Source organism: Lactuca serriola, chromosome 4 (assembly GCF_051521515.1).
Source record: "Lactuca serriola cultivar US96UC23 chromosome 4, Lser_US96UC23_V15, whole genome shotgun sequence".
NCBI classification, from domain to species: Eukaryota; Viridiplantae; Streptophyta; class Magnoliopsida; order Asterales; family Asteraceae; genus Lactuca; species Lactuca serriola.
In genome coordinates this window covers 37,155,723-37,177,632 of record NC_136411.1, presented here as the reverse complement: position 1 = coordinate 37,177,632, position 21,910 = coordinate 37,155,723, and the positions used below count along the sequence as shown (strand labels likewise).

The following is a 21,910-nucleotide window of genomic DNA, read 5'->3' as shown; positions in this document are numbered from 1 at the left end:
GTAAGACTGACTGATTACTCATATATAATATTAGACTTTTAATGTTATATATAGTATAGGGTGTATTTTACACTTTTAAAATACTAGGTGGTTTAATTTAGTAAAATTATACTTTTAATTTAATTAAATGTAAACCAAAACTTTATGGGTTTATTAAATCACTTTTAATTACACACTTTAATCAATTAATAAAACCATAAGGGTGTGATTTGAACTTTTCAAAATACTAAGGTTTTAGAATTTAACATTTCAAAATTAAACTTTTGATCAACTTTTAAATTCCAAAACTTGAGGGCAAGTTTTGAAACATTTCAAAACATTAGGGATCAAACAACAAATAATTCAAATTAAACAATTAATTTCATAATTATCTATATTTGACCTAATCTTATTTTAGTCATTAGATAATTACCAAATAATTTGAAATAATCCATATTTATCATATAAACAAACTATTATTTAAAAGATTTGAAATTATCTATTGTTTTGGCAAGGATAATCACTAATTTAAGATAAAAATCGGATTTTAACTTCAAAAAACGACTTAGGTATCAAATCCAAGTCAAAACAGCAGCAAAAACCCGGAATTCCCTCTGTCTGACCCCTGGACTCGCCGAGTTAGGGACAGACTCGCCGAGTTCATCCACTGACTCGCCGAGTCAGGTCGGGCAGAGGCCAAAAATCGATTTTCCAGCAAATAAATCAGTTAAGCATCACATACAACTGAAACCAATCAAGGCTCTGATACCACTGATGGGTTTTATGCATAAGAACAATCCTATGTGCTCATACAAACCCTAATGCTTGGATCTAGGTTTCTCTATTGTACATGCTTTGAATCCAAGACTAATAAACTAAGATCTAACATATTATAAACTGAATTAGGGTTTAGAGAATTACCTTTGATTGTTATATAGTAATAACAATAATTCCTTGCTTGGATTGGCTTCAAAAGCTTAGTGTCTCAAATGTTGCACCTCTAATGGAGTCACAAACACCATATACAACTTGGATGAAGAGGAGAAGAAGAGAGGCTGCCCAAAAACGGCTAGAAACCCTAGAGAATCAGTTGTGCACGTTTTTGGAGCCTAAGGGGTCCTTTATATACTTGTGTAGGCTGCTAGGGTTTCAGTAAAAACCCTAATGGACAGCTTAAACTCTAAGCAGCCCATGGAACCTTCTGGATAAGGCCATGGACGAAAATATGATGAGCTTCCATCATAATTTCGTTCACCCCTTGATCCTTTAGCATTCCTTAGCCCAATAACTCAATTATCCAATAATTGCAGTCCAGTCCCCTGAGTTTAATTAATCTCTTTTAGCCACAAAATTAATTATCAATTAATTCTTGACTAATATTAATTAAACAATATGATTTCTCCTTTAATATATTATTCTCATAATATATTAATAAATCATATTTAAACCTTTTTCTCCTTAAATCATCCTACATATTGCTATGGTGAAGGCAACCCAAAAGGACCATGCTCATAATCGGGTCAAGTACATACCAAAACAGTTATGGACTTAGACACTAATCCAACACCCAAACCATAGATCTGGCCTCCCCAAGCATGAATGTCACGTAAAGTTCGAAACTTGATGCTTGTATAACCACAACAAGGCATCAAAAGGAGATTTAGTCCCAAAAATGGCAACCTATGGCCAATAACCCCAAATTGGTCCATAAAGCTCCAAGGGTCAAGGTCTCTGGACCTCTTTGAGTCCAGATCCAAGGCACAAACTCGAAGAGGGACCATTTGCTCCACATAATCACTCTCCAAAGGGGTTAGAAAACCCTAAATCTAATGATCAACACCAAAACTGAAGGAGGTTCAAACCATTACCTCAAAATGATGTCTCTGAACTCTGGTACTGCTTGAATCGCACCTCCTCTTTGCTCTTGTCACCTTCTTCTTGCTAAACCAAGGGTTCAAGGATCAAAAAGTGACTTCTTCTCCCTCACAACGATTTGGCTCGCTTAGGGTTCTCTCAAGGGACTGGTAGCCACAATGGGAGGCTATAAGTGCCCTTAAATAGGCTCCAAACCCGGGGGAGTAGGGTTTCATTAAACAGCGTGGACTCGCCGAGTCCGGACGTGAACCCGGATGAACATCCGCGACCCTACTCGGCAAGTCTTGGCTCCAACTCACCGAGTTCCTCCTCAAACACCAAAATAATTAAATAAAATAATATACCTGGGAAATCAGGATGTTACATCATGTCAATTATCTTTTTGTTTATCCACATATGACACATGAGAGGCTCGCTTCATATGAGATCTCTCTTACTGCAAGTAATCTCTATCCACTCTCACTCTGGCGACAATTTATAATAAACAACCCTAATCTTATACGGTAATCATATATGGATCCATAATGGCCTCAAATGCATGTATACTTGGTAAAAAAAACAAAGGTCACAAATTGTAGAGGGTCAGATCTGATTGTTTAATGCAAACGTTACACTTTCAGTCTCTATGGTTTGCTCAATGTTGCATATTGCACCCAACCACATTTTCTCTTACAATTATTACTTCCATAATTGTCACTACAACACCTCACTTTTCTATTTTACATTTGTTTTATTTTAATTAGTGTATGTTATATTAAATTATTCATTTTTGAATATAATTAACTATTTTTATTATTGTATAATGTTCTTATTTAATAAGATTCTAACACAAATTTATATTTATATTGTTAAATTTTAAAAAAGTAATATTAAATAATTAATCAAATGTTGTTAATTAAAAGATTTAGCTGCTAATTAAAAATTTAATATATTTATAATATATAGAATTTCATTTAAATAAATATTTTATTAGATTTAATTTTCATATATAAGTTCAAAGAAGTTTGTCTATCTCTATAATATTATTTATATCATATTTATTTGAGACTCTCATAATTTGTGTAATGCTTTTTATTATTAATTCTAAAATGATTCATCAATATAATATAATTGCAGGAAAAAAAAACAATATACCTAAACTTTAGTATATAAATCATAATAATAATAATAATAATAATAATAATAATTATTATTATTATTATTATTATTATTATTATTATAGTTAAATGCATACGGCCACAAATAAGAACCCATATTTAATCAGTTTTAAAAAAAATATACATACTATTTAATCGCATACAACCTTTATGTACAACCTATTTAGAAAAGACTAAATCATATCAATGCAATAACTTTCTTAATTGCATTACGTTAGTATCTTATTTGTTTTAAAATCATAACTTCTCAATTAACCATATGCTTAAAAAGAATTTTAAGTATTTATTTTACCTATATATATATATATATATATATATATATATATATATATATATATATATATATATATATATTAAACTACATAATTATTACACTACGCAACGCGCAGACATTCGCATAATATACTTGTAATAAAAATATTTTTTTTTCCCACCACATTCATTTGAATCCCCCAACTTTTCAACTTCTTTTTAAATTAAACATTAATTTCTATATTATTGTAATTTCAATATAAAAAATTTATTCTTGTTATAATATAGTTAGTTTGTTAATCCAAATATGATGTTGAATTCAAAACATAGTTTTTATAATATATTCAAAATCTATTTTTTCTAAATAGTTAAAAAGTTTAAATATAAGATCTAAATAAAAATGTCAAATTAACAAAAAAAAATTGATTAAAATTTACTTTTTATAATAATAGTTTTTTTCTCAAATTAAATAGTTTAAAATAAATTAAAATATTAAAAGTTTAAATATAATATTAAATATAAAACATGCATTAACGATAGTTTTAAAATTCATTATAAAGGTATATAAATAAAATGTTAAATACAAAACCTATATCGTAATTCAAGATTCACATACAACCCATAGATATATTTTATTGAAATAATATCACATAATATATATTTATCTAAATTAAGTTTATTTTTATTTTCATGGTAACTGCTATTGAGATGTGACTTTAAATTAAATAATATAGGGTTTGTTATTTAATATTTATAAATCCATTACGAAAGTAATTTCGTACGCCCATGTTTGATAATTCTTATCATTTATTTAAAATACTTAGAATGTTTTATAATAAATTAATGTAAAAAATATTAATTTAAAATTACTAACAAAATATATTTGTTTATATTTACAAATATTTTAATTATGGCTACGCAACACATGGAATATCGTCTGGTTTATATTTGTATATTGAAAAACATATTACTAGTGGCATATTTGTAAGTCAGAATGTCCAGATGGAATTTAGAATGCTGAAATCTGATGAGATTGTTATTGATAAAAAAGAAGATTTTGCTGAACAAACTCACATTCCTTAATCAAACAGCTTGTAAAGATGTGCTCATCGAAGCCCATATACTCTCCGATCAAGTTCAACTTATTGTGTGTTCATGTTCATCATTTTATTTAGACAACAAAAGAGAAGATTTATAATAAAAATATACACAAAACATTTAAAATTAATGATTTTTTTTTCAATTCTTACTTTGCCTAACATTGAAATTCCACTCCAAATGATTAAATATTGTAATTTCAATATAGCTTCTAGTCTAGCGATTTTGTTTTAAAAAACTTGACATCCTTGTTTACTCTCACCACCATTGTTGTTCAAAAATTTGAAGTCAGAAATTAATTATCTACAAATATAAATTAAGTTAAAAATAAAGATGAAAGTTAAAAAGTGTTATAAGGTCTATTATGCTTCTTGAGGGAAACAACCAATGTGATATGCTGCTATATCATTCACCTTCTCATTCTTACTTGACAATTTCTCTTTACTCACACTAAAATTCCGATAAGGCCTTTGAACAGGAGGTAATAACAAAGCCGATTCTTTATCCATCCACAGTAATTTCCCACATTTACTGCACACATTTATATTTACAATATTATTATTACTTCACAATAATAAATATTATTTCACTATTCAAACAAAATCAAACTATTATATACCTGCATACTTTCGTGAATAGACTTTCATAGCTGCATATCCAATGCTGCAAAAACAAGTATTATTTTCTCTTTTTCAAACTTATCTACAATATTTTCAAAAACACCCCTTCTACTATCTTTTTGTTACAATAATCAAACTAATCATTTGTATATAGTTATAAACTCAACCGTGAACTGGATTTGTATAAAAACTCAAACTTGAAGGACCACAAATAACATATGAAAAAGTATGGAGATGACATACCAGTAGAGAATAGAGTGCCATGTCAGCATTCACACCAATAAAATGCTGTGGAGCCATGGCAGCATGTTCCTGTAATTCAGATTTAATAAAACATTAATTAAATTAATTTTTAAAATTATTATAAAAAAAAAAACCAATTTACCGTGATGTTCCTGAAGATGTGAAAACCTGAAACCCCACGTGCATGTACATAGCTCCCACCCTTTTTGGATAAAGTTTTAAAAACACAAATTAATTATTAATTATATATATATATATATATATATATATATATATATATATATATATAATTCATCAGGATTGAATTTACCTCATCGGGTGAAAAGAAAGCTACTGCATCAGGATTAAGGGAGCCAGTTGGATGCAAAGAAATTACTGCTCTAAAAACCGAAGGGAGTAAAACCTCAATTACAGCAATCTGGTCAGCATCCGGTGCACCACCTGCACCTGATCCTGGCCTAATGTGAAAACTGTGAGTGTTTTGTGATTCATCTGAAGTGTCATTAGGGAGTAATGAAGCTCTTTTTGACCAGTCTAATCTTTGGTAAGTTGAGGTTTTGACTTCTGGGATTTGTTTTTCAAGTTGTGTTAGAACATCTGACACGCTTCTCATTCTCAATTCACTCAACTCCTCTTCTTCTTGCTGACTCATGGTTATGGAGTGGGACCCACGGGGCTTTTTTGTGACTGACTCGTCTACTGAATCATCATCAAGATGAGGGAAAAAACGTCGCTTTTGATCAGTAAATGCCTTGAGAGCCAACCTAGGATGTTATAACATACTGTTGTTTTAAAGATGAATGAAATAGGAAGGTTGCTAAGGAACAGAAAGAAACTAGAAATCAAGAAGAAGAAGAAGAAGAAGAAGAAGAATTAGAGATATCCAAGAAGTGAAAGCATACCTGGTTCTATCAACAGCAGAAGCTCCAGCCTGACCAGCAAGTTGTCGCTTCCATGCATATGCAACAACAGCACCATCAGGACAAACTAAAGGCATGTGAAGACCCCAAGAATTACTTCTTGACTTAAGTGATTCATTCAGAACTCCAGAATCTTCCAATTGTCTTCCTAACAGATTCAGAAATCACACATTCAATATTACAGCTTAGTAATTCAGATTTGACACAAGATAGATGTACATGATTCCTGAAATAAAGTTATGCTCCATGATTCTTGAGATGAAACCTAATCATTTTGAGATTCCAAACCAGTTGTAGAGTTTGATGTGGATATAATACTAATGTTACCTTATTACATCATTATAAAGCTTTATTGCAACTTCCAAATTTTTCTGCAAAAACTAAAGAATTCAATCCATTTTCATGTTGAGACTTGAGAGCAGGTCTAATCAGTACAAAGAGTCTGATGAAATACTTGATGCCAAAGATGTATTGCAACAACTTTTATATAGGATCTGATTTATTAGTTTTAATTTTAACATCTTTGCTTCGAGCTTAGACTATGTATGTGCGAGAGGCGGACCCATGGGTCGTCACACCATCGCGTGATCGTTGTTTTGCAGGGGATTGGAGCATCAGCATAAATGAATTCAATCGATTAGAATCGAAGGATCTAAAACTTAAATTACAAAACTATTTGGAGCAAAGGTTGTACGATAGCCCTTGTAACATAAACCCTAAAACAGCGAAACGTAAAATTAGTAGTTACCAATAGTTCGAAGATCTTGAAGGTACTGACGCATAGAAGCTCCTTCTTGAAGAATCAAATGCACGGGTTTACCGGTGCTTGACTGTTGAGGATGCTGTCCGGCAATAAATAGGGCCTCCAGAAGGCGATCTGCACCGAGTCTAATGTCGGCAATGAGTCGAGCAGCATGGGCCAAACGATCCATAGCTAAGGCTACTTGTTTCGGAGGAGCCTCCGTCGTAGAATCTTGCGAATCCGGTGGAGAAGAGATGGGGTTTCCGGCGGAATACAGTGGTGGTTGTGAGTGTTGGTGCTGCATCTCGATGTTGTGTGTTGTAAAATGCCTCTTGTGCAAAATTTTAGCTGCCACGTGCACTAGTAGCTGAAAAATTAAAGAAATAAGACTTGCCTCGTGCCTAGTTCTGTTTTACGTTTTAGCTCCTATTCTTTTAGTTCTTTGCCACATATTTCCTCTCTTTCACCTTTTTTTTCTTACTCGCTCCAAATACATATTAAGTTTTTATGAAAATGTCGATTATATATAGACAAAACTGCACAAATGGTCTTTGTGGTTTCTCAAAAATTACCAATTTGGTTTAAAAAGGTTTGGACTAGCATTAGAGGTCCAAACTTTACATTTTTTTCGAGTTTGATCCGCTTACTATTAACTTTTTCATAATGACGACTTTGCCCTTACTTTTTTCTTTTTTATTTTTTTATTATTTAAAGGTTTTTTCAGATTAAAATAAAAAAGAAAATTTTCCTTTTCTATTTAATTTATATAACTTTTATAACAAAAAAATAGAAAATAAAAAAGAAAATCTCTCTCTCTCTCTCTCTCTCTCTCTCCATGTGAGAAGAAAATCACCCCCAAACACCCCCATTCTCTTCTTCCTTGTCTATTTTCATTTCATCTGCAACTTAAACAATACACATAATCCACCCAATACACACTTCAATTTGATCTCCCTTCTTCATTCGTCATTTTCTATGTTTTTTGTTAGGTTAAAAAGCTTAAATCAACTTCAATTAGAAAAGCATAGAGTGATATAGATCAAGACTAGATCAAGACCTAGAAAGATCCCAAATTAGGAATGATGAAACACAACAACGAACCTTAAATTAGGGACTCTCACTTTGATTTGAAGACGCTGGAACCGGTATGGTAGGTTTTCCGAACAGTTGAATTGGTATCAGATAATGTCCAACGAAGTGGGTATCATAGCGGTGGCAAGGTGCTAGATCGGCTTTGCCATCCTTCCTCTCACCTGCAGATCGACTTTAAACAACAAGTATGTATATGTTCTATTCGACCGGGACGCAACGCCACACACACACACATTCAATGTGTATTGATCACAAACAATGGAGATGGGCACAATTTGGTGACGATGATATGAATATGTATACGGCTTTTTCATTTCCTGGTTATTACTCATGGATAAATTGAAACCAGTAAGGGAGAAAGGAGAAAAGAGGGGGAGGGTTGTGCCTTTTTCGGTGGTCGTAATCTCCGCTTTGGCCATCTACAGGGCTGTAGAGATCAAAGGGGGTCATATAAATCGAAAGAGGGGTTTGGGGTTTGCTAATCGACAGTGAAGGGAAATTGCCTCCTTTTTGGTGATCGGAGACTCCATCTCTGTTGGCAGGTTTCACCCAAGAGAGAGAGAGAGAGAGAGGCAAAGAGACGTTGAATTTTTATTTTCTATTTTTTATGTTATAAAAATTATATAAATTAAATAGAAAAGGAAAATTTTCTTTTTTCTTTTTTCTTTTAATCTGAAAAAATCTTTAAATAATAAAAAAAATGAAAAAAAATAAGGGCAAAATCGTCATTATGAAAAGGTTAATAGTAAATTGGACCAAACTCGCAAAAAAATTAAAAGTTTGGACATCTGGTGCTAGTCCAAACCTTTTTGGACCAAGGTGGCAATTTTTGACAAACCATAAGGACCATTTGTGCAGTTTTGTCTTACATATATTAAAAGTTTGGTTGGCGTGACTTAATGAAATTGTAATTTAATTAAATGAAATTCACAACATATAATGAAATGAATAAGTTAATAGTGTGAACCAAGGTTCTAAAAATTTCGTCATGACCCGTCATGACTCCAAGACTTGTATTTGACGCTACATCTATATCTATATCTATCTATCTATATCTATATCTATATCTATATATCTTATAAAGCTAGCTTTTTTTCTTGAATCTTATGCATTTGAAACTCCCATGCATTTTTCATTTCACCGCATTAATTTGAAACTCCCATGACTTTTCAATTTCTTTTTAATAATAATTATAAGTTGGTTAATAAGGTTAAATAAATATCAAACTTAAAGTGGAATCATATATAAACTAAATTTCAATATTAAAATAATATATTTACTTCTACTTGTAAAGTTATGTTTTTAACTTTTAACATATTATGCTTAATTGTTAGTTTTAATATATTGTTGAATGTAAATGATTGTCATTTTAAAGATATATTTTTCGAACAATTTGTATAAAATAGTTAAATTATTAATTTAAATATAACATTACAGAGTCGACTTAAATATAAATTTTAGTTTACCTTAAACAACCCAAAAAATATTTTGTAAATTGTTAAAAGTGATAAACTGTAGTGTCTTTTCTATTAATAATTATAAGTTGGTTAATGTAACGCCCGCAGATCCGGGTTAGTAAATTTAGAGGCGATAAGTGTCGAAAATGATTTTTCGGCAAAAGATTATTTATAATAAATAGTCTTAACCAAGTTGTAGAATATGTCTCAAGGTTTCCGTACATATAAAGAACGCCGAAATCCGAGTTATAACGAAGAAGTTATGACCCGTCGAAGTTTTACGGCAAAACCGGCACGACATCGGGAGACGTAAAAAGTGAATTTACGATAGAAGACTTTTTAGCCTTAGTGATCTAAACAAAAGTCGTAGAATATGTTAAACCGAGAAAATCCATAAAAAGAACGCCCAAATCTGACTTCGTATGAGGAAGTTATGATTTTTCTAAGATTCGGTTTAGCAGTGCACGGCCCGAAACTCGAATTTTAGTTCGAGCGGTTTTTGGCTTACGCGACCTAAGTGAGAGTTGAAGTTCTCATTAATAGGTACTCAACGGTAAAAATATAGATGAAAACGGAGTCCGTAAGAAGGAGTTACGAATTCTTCGCGGTCATTTAACAGTCTAAACGCCTCCTACTGTTAAATTTAAGATCGGTCGAGAATTAGCCGACGGAGTCTAAATGAAAGTTGTAGATCTTGATTTTACCTACGCGTGGATATAAAGAACGTCGAAAACGGAGCTCGAATGCGAGAGTTATGATTTTTCTAAGTTTGAAGGCTGATACGCAATAGGGGGTGACGTGGCACCACCAGAATTGGACACGTGGCACCACCAGAAGGTTGCCACATGCACCAAATCGGCGAGTAGGTCCTCCTACTCGGCGAGTAGATCAGTCAGCACCCCTATAAACAGAGGTGTCGGGCATTCCAACTTCCTCACCCCTCAACCCTCTTCTTTCTCTCTCTAAGCCTCCCTAACCCCCCAAAGCCTAGGGTAACTCCCTAGCACGAGGCGGAAGCCCCGGAGCGCCCGACGGATCCGAGAAAAGATCCTTTTGGCTCGGGAACGCTGGTCCAGCGAAGCCCGGTTTTCGAGAAAACCCGATGTAAGTGAGCTACGCCTAACCTATCTTTAGTATAGCTTATGTTTTAATATAGTAATGTTATTAGGACCTTATAATAAGTATGTGGGCTATTATTATGAGTTATATTGAGTGTTATTTAACGCTGATATAATAATAATAGTTGTACCATTAATTAATCGCGGTTATCGTTAGACTAAACCCTAGTGGTATTGATACTAGGTTTTATCGAAGGAAAATGTTTTGAAAGTATCGAAGCGTTGTCCGAGTGCTGAGTCACCACCTACTCAAGTGAGTGCATAGTTACTTTCAGCTTACACATAGATATGAAGTATTTTATATAAATTACGTGCTATGTGTGCATATTATCTGAATACTTGTTATCTATGCTGGGTGAACGATTCTATACACGTTTTAAATGATTTAAACTGTATATGTATTTTATATCTACAAAAATGTTGGGGTAAGACATGGGTAGATGTAATAGATGGAATATGAGTTGGATGATGAGTTGAGAGGTGAAACAGACCGTAAGGTGAGGGTGAGAGGTGGACGATGTGAGAAGCCTTTTTCCCAAATGATGGCCCCGTCATTCAGCAGAGTATGGATGACAACCACGGACTATTCTAGACAGTCCAGTGGAACACTAGCAGACTCGCAACCTGTAGGTGTTGTGAACGACGTGTTCACTGGTGTACTCTAAAAACTCATTGATATGTATTGCGAGTGGATTCTCAAAAACGATACCGTCAATAAAACCCGGGAGAAGCGCCTAAAGGGCTCTACCGGCAGAAGCGCCTAATAGAGAACCTTATAATCCCGGCATATGCGCCTTAAGGACTATTCCGACAGATGCGCCCCATAGAGAATGTCACAATTTTGGCAACTGCGCCCTAGTGACAGAACTAGTAGTTATGTTTGACAGATGGGTCATTTACAACGATGAAATTCATACATATTTCTTAGGATACTCCTTAGGAATGAATGAACAAGAAATAGCTGATTCTTAGGGTAGATCCTTAATAATAAAGAAGATAATGAGGATGGGTAATTGTGTTGATTATTTGATTGTTTAAACATAATAATTATATTATTGTGGGTTGAAAACCCTATGTACTCACCAGGTTTCCCAACCTAAATCACTCAGTTTATTTATATCACAGTTGTTGATATGAAGTCACATTACACTGAGAGATTTAAAAGAGATGTAGATCACTAGAGTAAATGAATGTAAGTTCTGTTTATGTTTATGTTCCTGTATTGACGATGACATCTCAAATGTTTTAAAAGTGAATAAAAATATATTTCTTTAGAAATGCTTTGATAACGCGATTATCATGTTTTTCTGGGAACAAATTCCGCAACATTTTTATTAAAAGAGATACTCTGATTTTTATAAAGCATAAACAAAATCGGTCTTTTCTGGCCGTAAAAATGGGGATGTCACAGTTAATAAGGTTAAATAAATATAAATTCTAAAGTATAATCATAAATAAACTAAATTTCAATTTTAAAATAATATTTTTACTTCTACTTATAAAGTTATGTCTTTAACTTTTAACATATTATATTTAATTTATTAGATTTTAAGTGTTGTTGTATGTAAATCATTATCAATTTAAAGCTACAACTTTTGAACAGTTTAGACAAAATACTTAAATTGTTAATTTAAATATAATATTACATTGTCAACTTAACTATAAATTTCAGTTCCACTTAAAAAATCAAAGAATATTTTGTAAATAGTTAAAGGTGATAAATTGTAATGATAAATGCAAAAACTAAATTGTAATCTTAATTTAACTAAAGTATTTGCTAAAGATATTTTTATAATCATTAAAAGTTTTCAAATAAGTAGCTTAAAATAACTTATAATAACAGTAGTTAAAAATAACTATATATAAATTATTATATTGTTACCTTTAAAATCAAAAAACAATGTTTGATGTTTTAAATAATTATAATGATAGAAATTAAAATATTAAGCAAATAAGTTTTAAAAACTATATTAACAATAACAGTAACTATAAATAACATTAAATCATATATTATATTTAATTTTATTCATGTGTAACTCGCGGGTAGAAGTCATTCAAACGATTAAGATAATGCAGGTATAATAGATGTGTATATTATCATATAATTCAAAATATTTAATATATTATATCAATTTAGTATACGAATTATTATATCACATTTAGCAACAACATTATTTTTATATTTAAAAAAATCATATTTTTGTAAAGACTTCAACTATATAGGTGTTTATGCGCAACACGCGGGCATTCGCATAGTTTTAATAAAACGTCGCATTAAATCATATATGTATATAAAAATGAATAATAGTAAAAAGTAAATAAATAATTATTAATTGCATATAAAGTTACCTCATCAACTCACACCTTACAAACGACTTGGTTCGTCGTGATTCGTAAAAACTTGAAACTAAAATCTTGGACCATGAACCATTACACTTTTTGGTTGACATAAATGATTGAAATAAACTATTTAAATATGTTATTTATCCCACCCCATCAACATCGGACTTCGACCATTCCTTCATCCGGAAAATCAAGCAGTACAATATGTCGCCCTTTCAACCATCATTGATGTCTACAAATAATGAAGTTTGGTACGAACTCTCTCTACCTCTGGTTTTCTTTCTTTATGATTTATGGAATTTAGGTCACTCTGGTCCGATCTTTAATCTACAATTTCACCCTTAAAAATTTTGAATTTTTATTTATTCCACTAGAATCTAAGGCACTCTGCAACAAAAAATTGTTTTAGATATACAAAATCGAGTTTCTGCATCATAATTTTGTATAATCGGATGCTTAATTTTGATTCATCACCGTTATATATGTTGTTTTATAACAAATTAAAGTTAATCTATTATTTTGGGAATATTGATGGAACAGTGGAGTAAGTCCTTAAGGAGCATGGTTAAGTGAATGTGGGATTCTAGAACCTATTTGAAGCAAATCATATAGAATGGTAACCTAATGATCTCAATTAATGACTTGCATAATTATCAAAGTTCAAATCCTTGTTAATTTGTGTATCCAGGTCCATAGTTGTATACAAAACATAACGTGGTTAAATTTATAATTTGGATTATAAAAGTAAAAACAATGATCTTTCATCCTTGTGTTTTCATCCTTATTTCATGAGAAATTAAGGTTTATTGATTCTTTATATATTTTACTTGGAAGTCCGTAAATTTCCTAATTCTATTTCCCATGTTCTACCTGGTATTTCCTACAGGCCTTGCTAATGGAGACGATGAACATAGCAAACCCATAAACTATGAGAGTTTATTTGAAGTTTCTATTTGTTATCGTTTTGACGAATAATTGTAGACCCACCATATATTTGGGTGAAAGATTGGACATTTACAACTTGATTGTGATCTTATTCCTACCTCAAAAATTAATGACTCTGATCATCTAATTCTTTTTTTTTTCTAGCGATTGAATATATAAACGAGTTCACTAATTTCACTTGTGTATATTTGTTTGATTTTATTGAGCGATATCGATGAGTTCTTCAATTCATTTGTTCTTAATTTTGTGAACATGACTTATTCGTTAAGAGTTAGTCAGATGTATACTATTTTATTGTTAATTTATGAAAGACTGGGATTTGAAATCATATATTATACAAGAATGTGTATGTTTTTTGTCTATATATTCACCAATAATGCTTTGTTTGTTTTATGCATTAGAAGATATATGCCTAAAGAATATATATGTATTTGTTTCACATCATATATCAGAAAGTTGTTATAACTGAAATTTTGTAGTAGTTAATATGAATACCTTGTAAAATATTTTAAAGGAATTACGATCGTAAAAATGGGTTATTTACTTTAGTTTTATATGATACTAATGATATTTGTTGTAGTTGCAGTTGTCGTACAAGCAGCACCACCACAACAACAACAAACATAAACTATACAAACTCAACATGAACAAGTGGATACACGATTCTATATGTAAATAGATTTATGTAAATATTTGTCTAGAGAATTCTATAAGAATATTGCATTCTTTAAGAATTCAATAAATAATTCTACATTAGGTATTATCTTTGAGCTTTTTATGTTGTATTTGAAAAAATAATTGTTCAAAAACACTTTATTCTTTAAGAATTTATTGAGGACATTGGTATTTTTTTAAGAATTGATTATATGAGTATTGCGAAGGGATGAAAATTTGGTAATCATTTGGAAATTTCAAACATAAATTTTATTATTTTCATATATGTTTGTTTTTCCTTAAAAAATGGGAGAAGTGTTAATATTTTTGCTTATAATCCGGAAATTCCATATATATTTATTACCAATTGTTACGTTTTTGCCCTTATAACTAATTAAATGCACTTATAGAATACATGTTGGTTCATATTAATAACATGTACCCTAAAATCATCCCCTTTCATTATTTTAATCTAATTATCAGAATGTAGTCACAAGTTCACACAATACTTGTGATTCGCATTTAATCATAACCATATATATATATATATATATATATATATATATATATTCAAATGAGAACAGTTATGGGTTTGAGAACATTTTAGAATAAAAATCAGCAATATGAAAACAAGTGCTTTGCTTTTAATGAAGCGAGGGTGTGTATGTAATTTTTTTTATAGTTATTACATTCATGTAACAAGCAACACAAATGAGATAAGAAGATAACACACTGAAGAAGCTATGCATCAAATTGAAGATGTCGATCTTCACCACTTCTCTAATTGCTGACCTCTCTACGATTTCCGATGCTACCTGGATTTCACGAAACTCTAGTACATATATTCATTCGCCACCGGTCAAGTCTCGATTCTGTGAACCTACTGCCCAAAAGCTCTTCGTATCAAGCTTGTTAGAGATATAGTCGGAGTTGTTGCTTCAATTTTTCATTCACCTGGAGAACGTCGATGAAGGAGCTAATAGAGACATTTTGCCGTGATTGGTTGGTACGCTTCCTTATCCTTATCCTTATCCTATGTAACTTTATTTCCAATTTTTTTATATTTGTTATTAGTTTAATGGTTTTGAAACACAATTTTATAATAAACTCATTAAGAAACATTTCATTTTATACTTTAGTTTGACCAATTTGGTATATCTATTTGAAATTGTACTTGTAGAGGAATTTGTTGGAGGCCAATAACCAATTTCGTTGCCCTTTCCAACTGCCATGGTAACTTAGTTGTTTTCAATAGCTATGTAAGTTCAAATTTTGGAAACTATTATCTTCTATTTGTTCATGTTGGGAGCATGATATTGGCTTTGGAATCAATAAATCATCAAGTAGAAGTGGAATCTCTTAGGTTGCTTCTTGATTAATTTTTTTTCATATGATAAATGAAAATAATAAGCTCAAGGAGCTGGATTGGATTATATTACAGAGTTGATGACCACTGTAGGATTTCATGCACACAAGGTGTTTGTCATATTGTCTGAAAGAACCTAATAAGTGTAAAAGTGGCATTTTATGTGAAAGTCCTTAACTTTGAACCCGCATTAAGCGAAACATTAAATCCATTAGGTTGAATCGAATATCACATATCAATAGCCTAATAAGTAACCAACAATAATGTTAAAAGTGATAAACTTAAGGTGTGACCATTAAGTCCTTAGTAGAACACCAAAAGTGATTTAAAAGCTATTATGATCAATTTTCCCAAATTTGTACTCCAATTTCTAAAATTCGTGCAAGTCAATAAGAACACCTAAAAATCATGAGACTTTGTTTTCTAGAAATCTTAGTGTGTCTAGTTTCTTCAAAATTTGAATCACATTTCGAAATTCCAACTCCTTGAGGGGTATAATTGGCAATCGTCTCAAGGTGGCCCATGCTGTCACGGATTTCATGCAGTGTCTTCAAAAAATCATAATAAATTCATTAGAAATCCAAATGCCAAAATTCCAGAGCCTATAGTTAGATATGGATGTATAGTTTCCCACATATAAAGGGGCTGATGTAATTCTTAGTATATTTTTACAGTTTATTCCAAGAGTGTTGAGTGGTCCAGAAAGTGACAACTTAACGTTACTAACTTGTAAATTTAATATAAAATCAAACAAAAATCATTAGAACGGGATCTTTATATTTCTAAAAATATAAAGGGGGGGGGGGGGAATTTACTAATATTATTCTATCGAATTTTAAGAATGGGTTGAAAGGTAAGAAAACAGATCCCAAACAAAGCACTACAATCAAAGAGAAAATAAGGAAATATGTACATAAGTTTTATAAGAGTAATACAACAAAGCACAAGCTAAACAATGTTATAATTGTTGTGTAGGTACTCGGAAAGGAAGTGATCCATCTAGCTTACGCTAGCTATTTTTCAAGTTTAAGGAGGTCAGTTACACTAACTCTCCTATTATGTAGGCATTACTTGTTTTGTGTTATTGTTCACGGATGCCCTAATCCGGTAGAGTGAACAATGAAAGATAGAATGTAGTTTGTTCTCTAGTGAGAAAAGAAGACAAGATTCATTTTTGCGTTCTCGATTCGTTAATTGTTTCCCGTGTATTAAATCACATGTGATTATATGATCCAATCACATATGACTTATATGCATTAGAAACATTTTTGTGTTTCCGATTTAATAGTTGTTCTTTATCCATATTAATTGTATGTGATTAAATACATAAAATGACATATGATAAAATACATGATAACAACTAGATTAAATACATGATAACAACTATTAAATTGAAAACGCGAATTCGAATCTTATTCACATACATTATATGTGATTAAATACATATAATCACATCTGATTAAATACACGAGAATAACTATTGAATCGAGAACATGAAATGAATAGTGTCCACATAAATCATATATGTTTAGATACATATAATCACATGTGATTATATGAATATAATCATATATGATTTATGTGGCTAAGATTCATTTTCGCGTTTCGATTCAATAATTGTTTTTCTCCACTTTAATTATATGTGACTAAATACATTTAATAAGATTGTGGTTATATGTTTATAATCAAATATGACTTTATTTGGGGAAAATGAATATTGTCTATATAAATCATATGTGATTAGATACATATAATCACATACGATTATATACACGATAACAAATATTGAATCATGAAGCGAAAACAAATATTTATCTACATTAATCGTATTGATTAAATATATTTGATCACATGTGATTATATGAATCTAATCACATATGATTTATGTGGACACAGTTCATTTTCGCTTTGTTGATTCAATAGTTGTTCTCACGTATTTTATCACATGTAATTATATGTATAATCGCATGTGATTAAGTAGAGGAGCACGACTATTGAATCGAGAAGGCAAAAATGAATCTTGTCCACCTCAAATCATATGTGATTATATACATATAATCACATATGATTAAATACACATAGCCAATTATTCAATCGAAACCGCAAAAATAAATCGACATAAATCATATTTGATTAATACATATAATCACATGTGATTATATGTATCAATCACATTGTAACATCCCAATAATTTCAACAAATTTAAACCTTTCAAAACAACCCATTTCCTAATAAAAGTGTTTACAACATCATTATTTCCAAAGCATTATTTAAAATCAGAGTCTCCCAAGATTCAATAGGTCTTAAAACAAAGGATGTGTATTGTCATGCCTTCGCCTTGCCATGGTCCTCCAAAGTACCTGAAACCATAAACCAAAGCTGTAAGCACGAAGCTTAGTGAGTTCCCCCAAAATACCACCACATAACCATAATAACAAACATCATGTATACAGAGCCTTCAACCTGACTGGAACACCGCACCAACCTACAGACTATCTGGATCGTTCATAAAACCTTCAACACAACTGGACCGCCTGATCGGGCCTTTAACTTATCTGGACCGTTCTCCAAGCCTTCAGCCTGACTGGTATGCCTCTCAGGCCTTCAATCTATTCAGGCCGCCATGGTTCTCTTGGCCTTCAGTCTATTCAAACCTCCATGGTTCTCTTGGCCTTCAATATACACTGTTCCGCCTCAAACCAACCACATAACATGTCTACATATACAAAAGTCCAAGATGGAAACTCAAAGCCTAACAAGGTACAAAACCACCTCTCACATCGTGACCAACCATGGTGACGTCATGAGAGCTCACTCAATCAGATCCCACCTCATCACAACTCAACCTAGCCAACTTAGCTAACGGAAAGTCAACATGCCCGCCCTCATGTCGTGAGAGGCCTTTTTTCATGTTGTGAGCCTCAAATAGATAACTAGAAACGGGACCAAACACTTCTCACGCCGTGAGACCTTATGTCTCTCGTGTCATGTCCATTTGAGGCTAAAAATCCAACTTTTAAGTCCTTAACCCATTAAGATTTCAATCCTAATTCTTCCATAAGCTAACAAGGACTCCCAAGGCTAATAAAAACGATTATTTGATGGACATGCATTCCCCCAAGCATGTCGTAAACCCATCTTAGGTCAAAACAGACAATAAATGGCCCCAAACTCAAACAAGATTCATAAATTATAACCATACTTCATATCTATATGACTAAATTATAACCATACTTCCGTATTATGATGATTTTGGGATTATACTATGATAATTGTTTTCTTACAAAGCACTTAATATTTAGGAAAGGAAAACTGAATGTTGACATAAAGTTAATTAATGTTTTAGTTGAATTAAAAATGAAAATTTCACCTTATAATTTTTGAGACATTATAAATGGTATGTCTCAACGCAACCACACATAACATGTTGATATATACATAACAGATAAACACATAACCATTCAATAGACAACAAACAGATCTAACAGATCACTACAACATGACTACATCCCATATACCAGGATACAGATCTAACAAATCACTACAACATAGCAACATACGGTAAACTAGGATATCAATCCAATAGGCTGACCTTGGTGCCTTCGACCCATAAATACAAGGAGGAAAACTCACCTCAATCCGCTGATAATCAAATGCTTGCTCAGGTTGCTAAACCGGATAACCTCGCACCAACTAACAAAATATAATTTTAATCAATAATTTTCCCGATAATCCAAAATCCAAGGCCCAGTCCATAAAACCAACTTCCTAAAGAGTAAAATACCAATTTACCCTTTTCTCATTTGGACTAAGACCAAGGCCCAACCAAATCACATAAAAGCCCAAGATGGCAACTCAAAGCCTAAAATGGCCCAACAAGGTCGAAAACCACCTCTCACGTCGTGACTAGCCCTGGTCATGTCGTGAGAGCTCACTCAATAAGATCCCAACTCATCACGACTCAACCTAGACAACTTAGCTAACGGATAGTTAACGGGGCTGCCCTCACGTCGTAAGGCTCAAGCAGATAACTAGAAAACGGGACCAAGCACTTCTCACATCGTGAGAACATTTTGAGGCTAAAAATCCAAATTTTAAGTCCTTAATCCATTAAGCTTTCAATCCTAATTCTTCCAGAAGCTAACAAGGACTCCCAAGGCCAATAAAACGATTACTTTATGGACATGAATGCCCCACGCATGCCCTAAACCCATCTTTTAGGTCAAAATTGACAAGAAATGTCCCCAAACTCAAACAAGATTCACGAATTATAACCATACTTCAGATCCATAAGACTAAATCATAGAGAATGACTCATTGATCCATAAAGTTGCCAACATTATGGATCCTATGCATGCAATCCATCATAAACATGCAAAAAGGAGCTTATAACTTAGTTCTAGCAATTTGAGCTCATAAAGATTGGATATTGAACACTTATAGTGGTCCAAAATGTGCACAAGATGATGATGAAGCCGCCTTGCTGAACCAACACTCTAGAACTTCTCCTTCTTTTTATTCTTCTAGTCACCAAAACACTAAAATGGATCCAAAATCACCAAGATGGATTAGGGTTAGGGTTTTTTCTGAGTTAGGGGAAGGTGGAGGTTGAGAAATGAACCCTAAAACCAAGTTAAGGGGGCTTAAATACATGGGAAACCCTAAAACTTTGTGGGCTTGGGCTACAGCGAACCTCACATCGTGAGCTCTTATTGTTCACGTAATGAGCTCAGTCCCGGATAGAATCTTTATGCGGCCCTCCTCACATCGTGAGGACCCCTTTTTCTAAAAAAAAACCCAACCCTTTGACCCTCTAAAAGCCTAATTCGATTCATCCACGAAAGCGGATGTTACACACACATGGTTTATGTAGATAAGATTCATTATCACATTCTCGATTCAGTAACTGTTCTTTGTCAACTTTAATCATATGAGATTAAATACATCTAATTACATGTGATCATATGTATCTAATCACATATGATTTATATGGACAAAAAAATGATGTCTATATAAATCATATGTGATTAGATACATATAATCACATATGATTATATACACTAGAACACGTATTGAATCGAGAACACAAAGATAAATATTGTCCACATATACCATATGTGATTAAGTGCATATAATCACATGTAATTATATGTATCTAATCACATATAATTTATGTGGAAAAGTTTCATTTTCATGTTCTCGATTTAGTTGTAGTTCTTGTGTATTTAATTACATGAGATTGTATGTATTTAACCATATATGATTTATATGGACAATATTCGTTTTCGCAATATCGTTCAATAGCTGTTCTTTTACATTTAGTTACATATGATTTATGTACACAAGATTCATTTTTTGTGTTTTCGATTCAATAGTTTTCTTTTTTCCACATTAATCATATGTAAAGTAATACATACAATCACATATGATTAAATACATGAGAAAAATATTGAATAAAAAATGCAAAAACGAATATTATCAATATAAATCATATGTGATTTGATACATATAATCACATGTGATTATGTACATGATACCATTCTATATCCTAATTACTTTCTAGATTGGATAAATTAAAAAAAAATCTACCGAATCTCTGTAACATCATATACTATACTGGCATTGTTCAAAAGGGGATCTTTTGTAGTTATTCAATATCATCATGTTTAAAGACACAAATCTCACTCTGTAATTCTTAATGGAAGTCGTAACAAATCTTCATTGATAATCAACATATTCTTGCTCCTGTCACAAGTTACAACGAAATGCTCACTAGATCCCATACCTTTTGGTTCAAAATCAATTGGAAAAACACCAAAATTTTGGTAAATAGAACTCATACTCTAAACTTTATATCAAATGTAATTAAAATGACGAGAAATAAGAATCAAAGTGTTAGAAATTATAGTCAAAATATCATGTTTTTATAATAAAAGAAAAAAAAATGTATAAATTTACAGCCAAACTAGGAAAAATCTTTGGTGGCTTTGTGTCATGCGATTTTAACTTTTTACCATTTGATATTTTGGGTTTTCATATCTAAGTGGAC

The 21,910-nt window shown here is 31.9% G+C and overlaps 1 protein-coding gene across 1 annotated transcript; it reads right to left on the bottom strand.

The window, feature by feature from the left end:
• Positions 1 to 4,584: 4,584 nt before the first annotated feature.
• On the bottom strand, positions 4,585 to 7,244 carry LOC145101333 (mediator of RNA polymerase II transcription subunit). The gene is made up of 7 exons (XM_079038524.1): positions 6,893 to 7,244; positions 6,127 to 6,292; positions 5,535 to 5,988; positions 5,367 to 5,426; positions 5,225 to 5,293; positions 4,981 to 5,024; positions 4,585 to 4,892 (listed from the first exon to the last, which is right to left on the bottom strand). Exons 1-7 carry the CDS (start codon positions 7,188 to 7,190, stop codon positions 4,724 to 4,726), a joined length of 1,260 nt encoding a protein of 419 aa, XP_078894650.1. The 5' UTR covers positions 7,191 to 7,244; the 3' UTR covers positions 4,585 to 4,723.
• Between the last annotated feature and the right edge of the window lie 14,666 nt (positions 7,245 to 21,910).

Excerpts from the sequence above, each read along its gene's own strand:
- LOC145101333 (XM_079038524.1), bottom strand. The coding sequence starts at position 7,190 with ATGCAGCACCAACACTCACAACCACCACTGTATTCCGCCGGAAACCCC. Across the intron at positions 5,989-6,126 it reads TCTGCTGTTGATAGAACCAG|GTTGGCTCTCAAGGCATTTA; the intron begins GTATGCTTTCAC and ends ATAACATCCTAG. Across the intron at positions 4,893-4,980 it reads CTATTCACGAAAGTATGCAG|TAAATGTGGGAAATTACTGT; the intron begins GTATATAATAGT and ends AAATGTGTGCAG.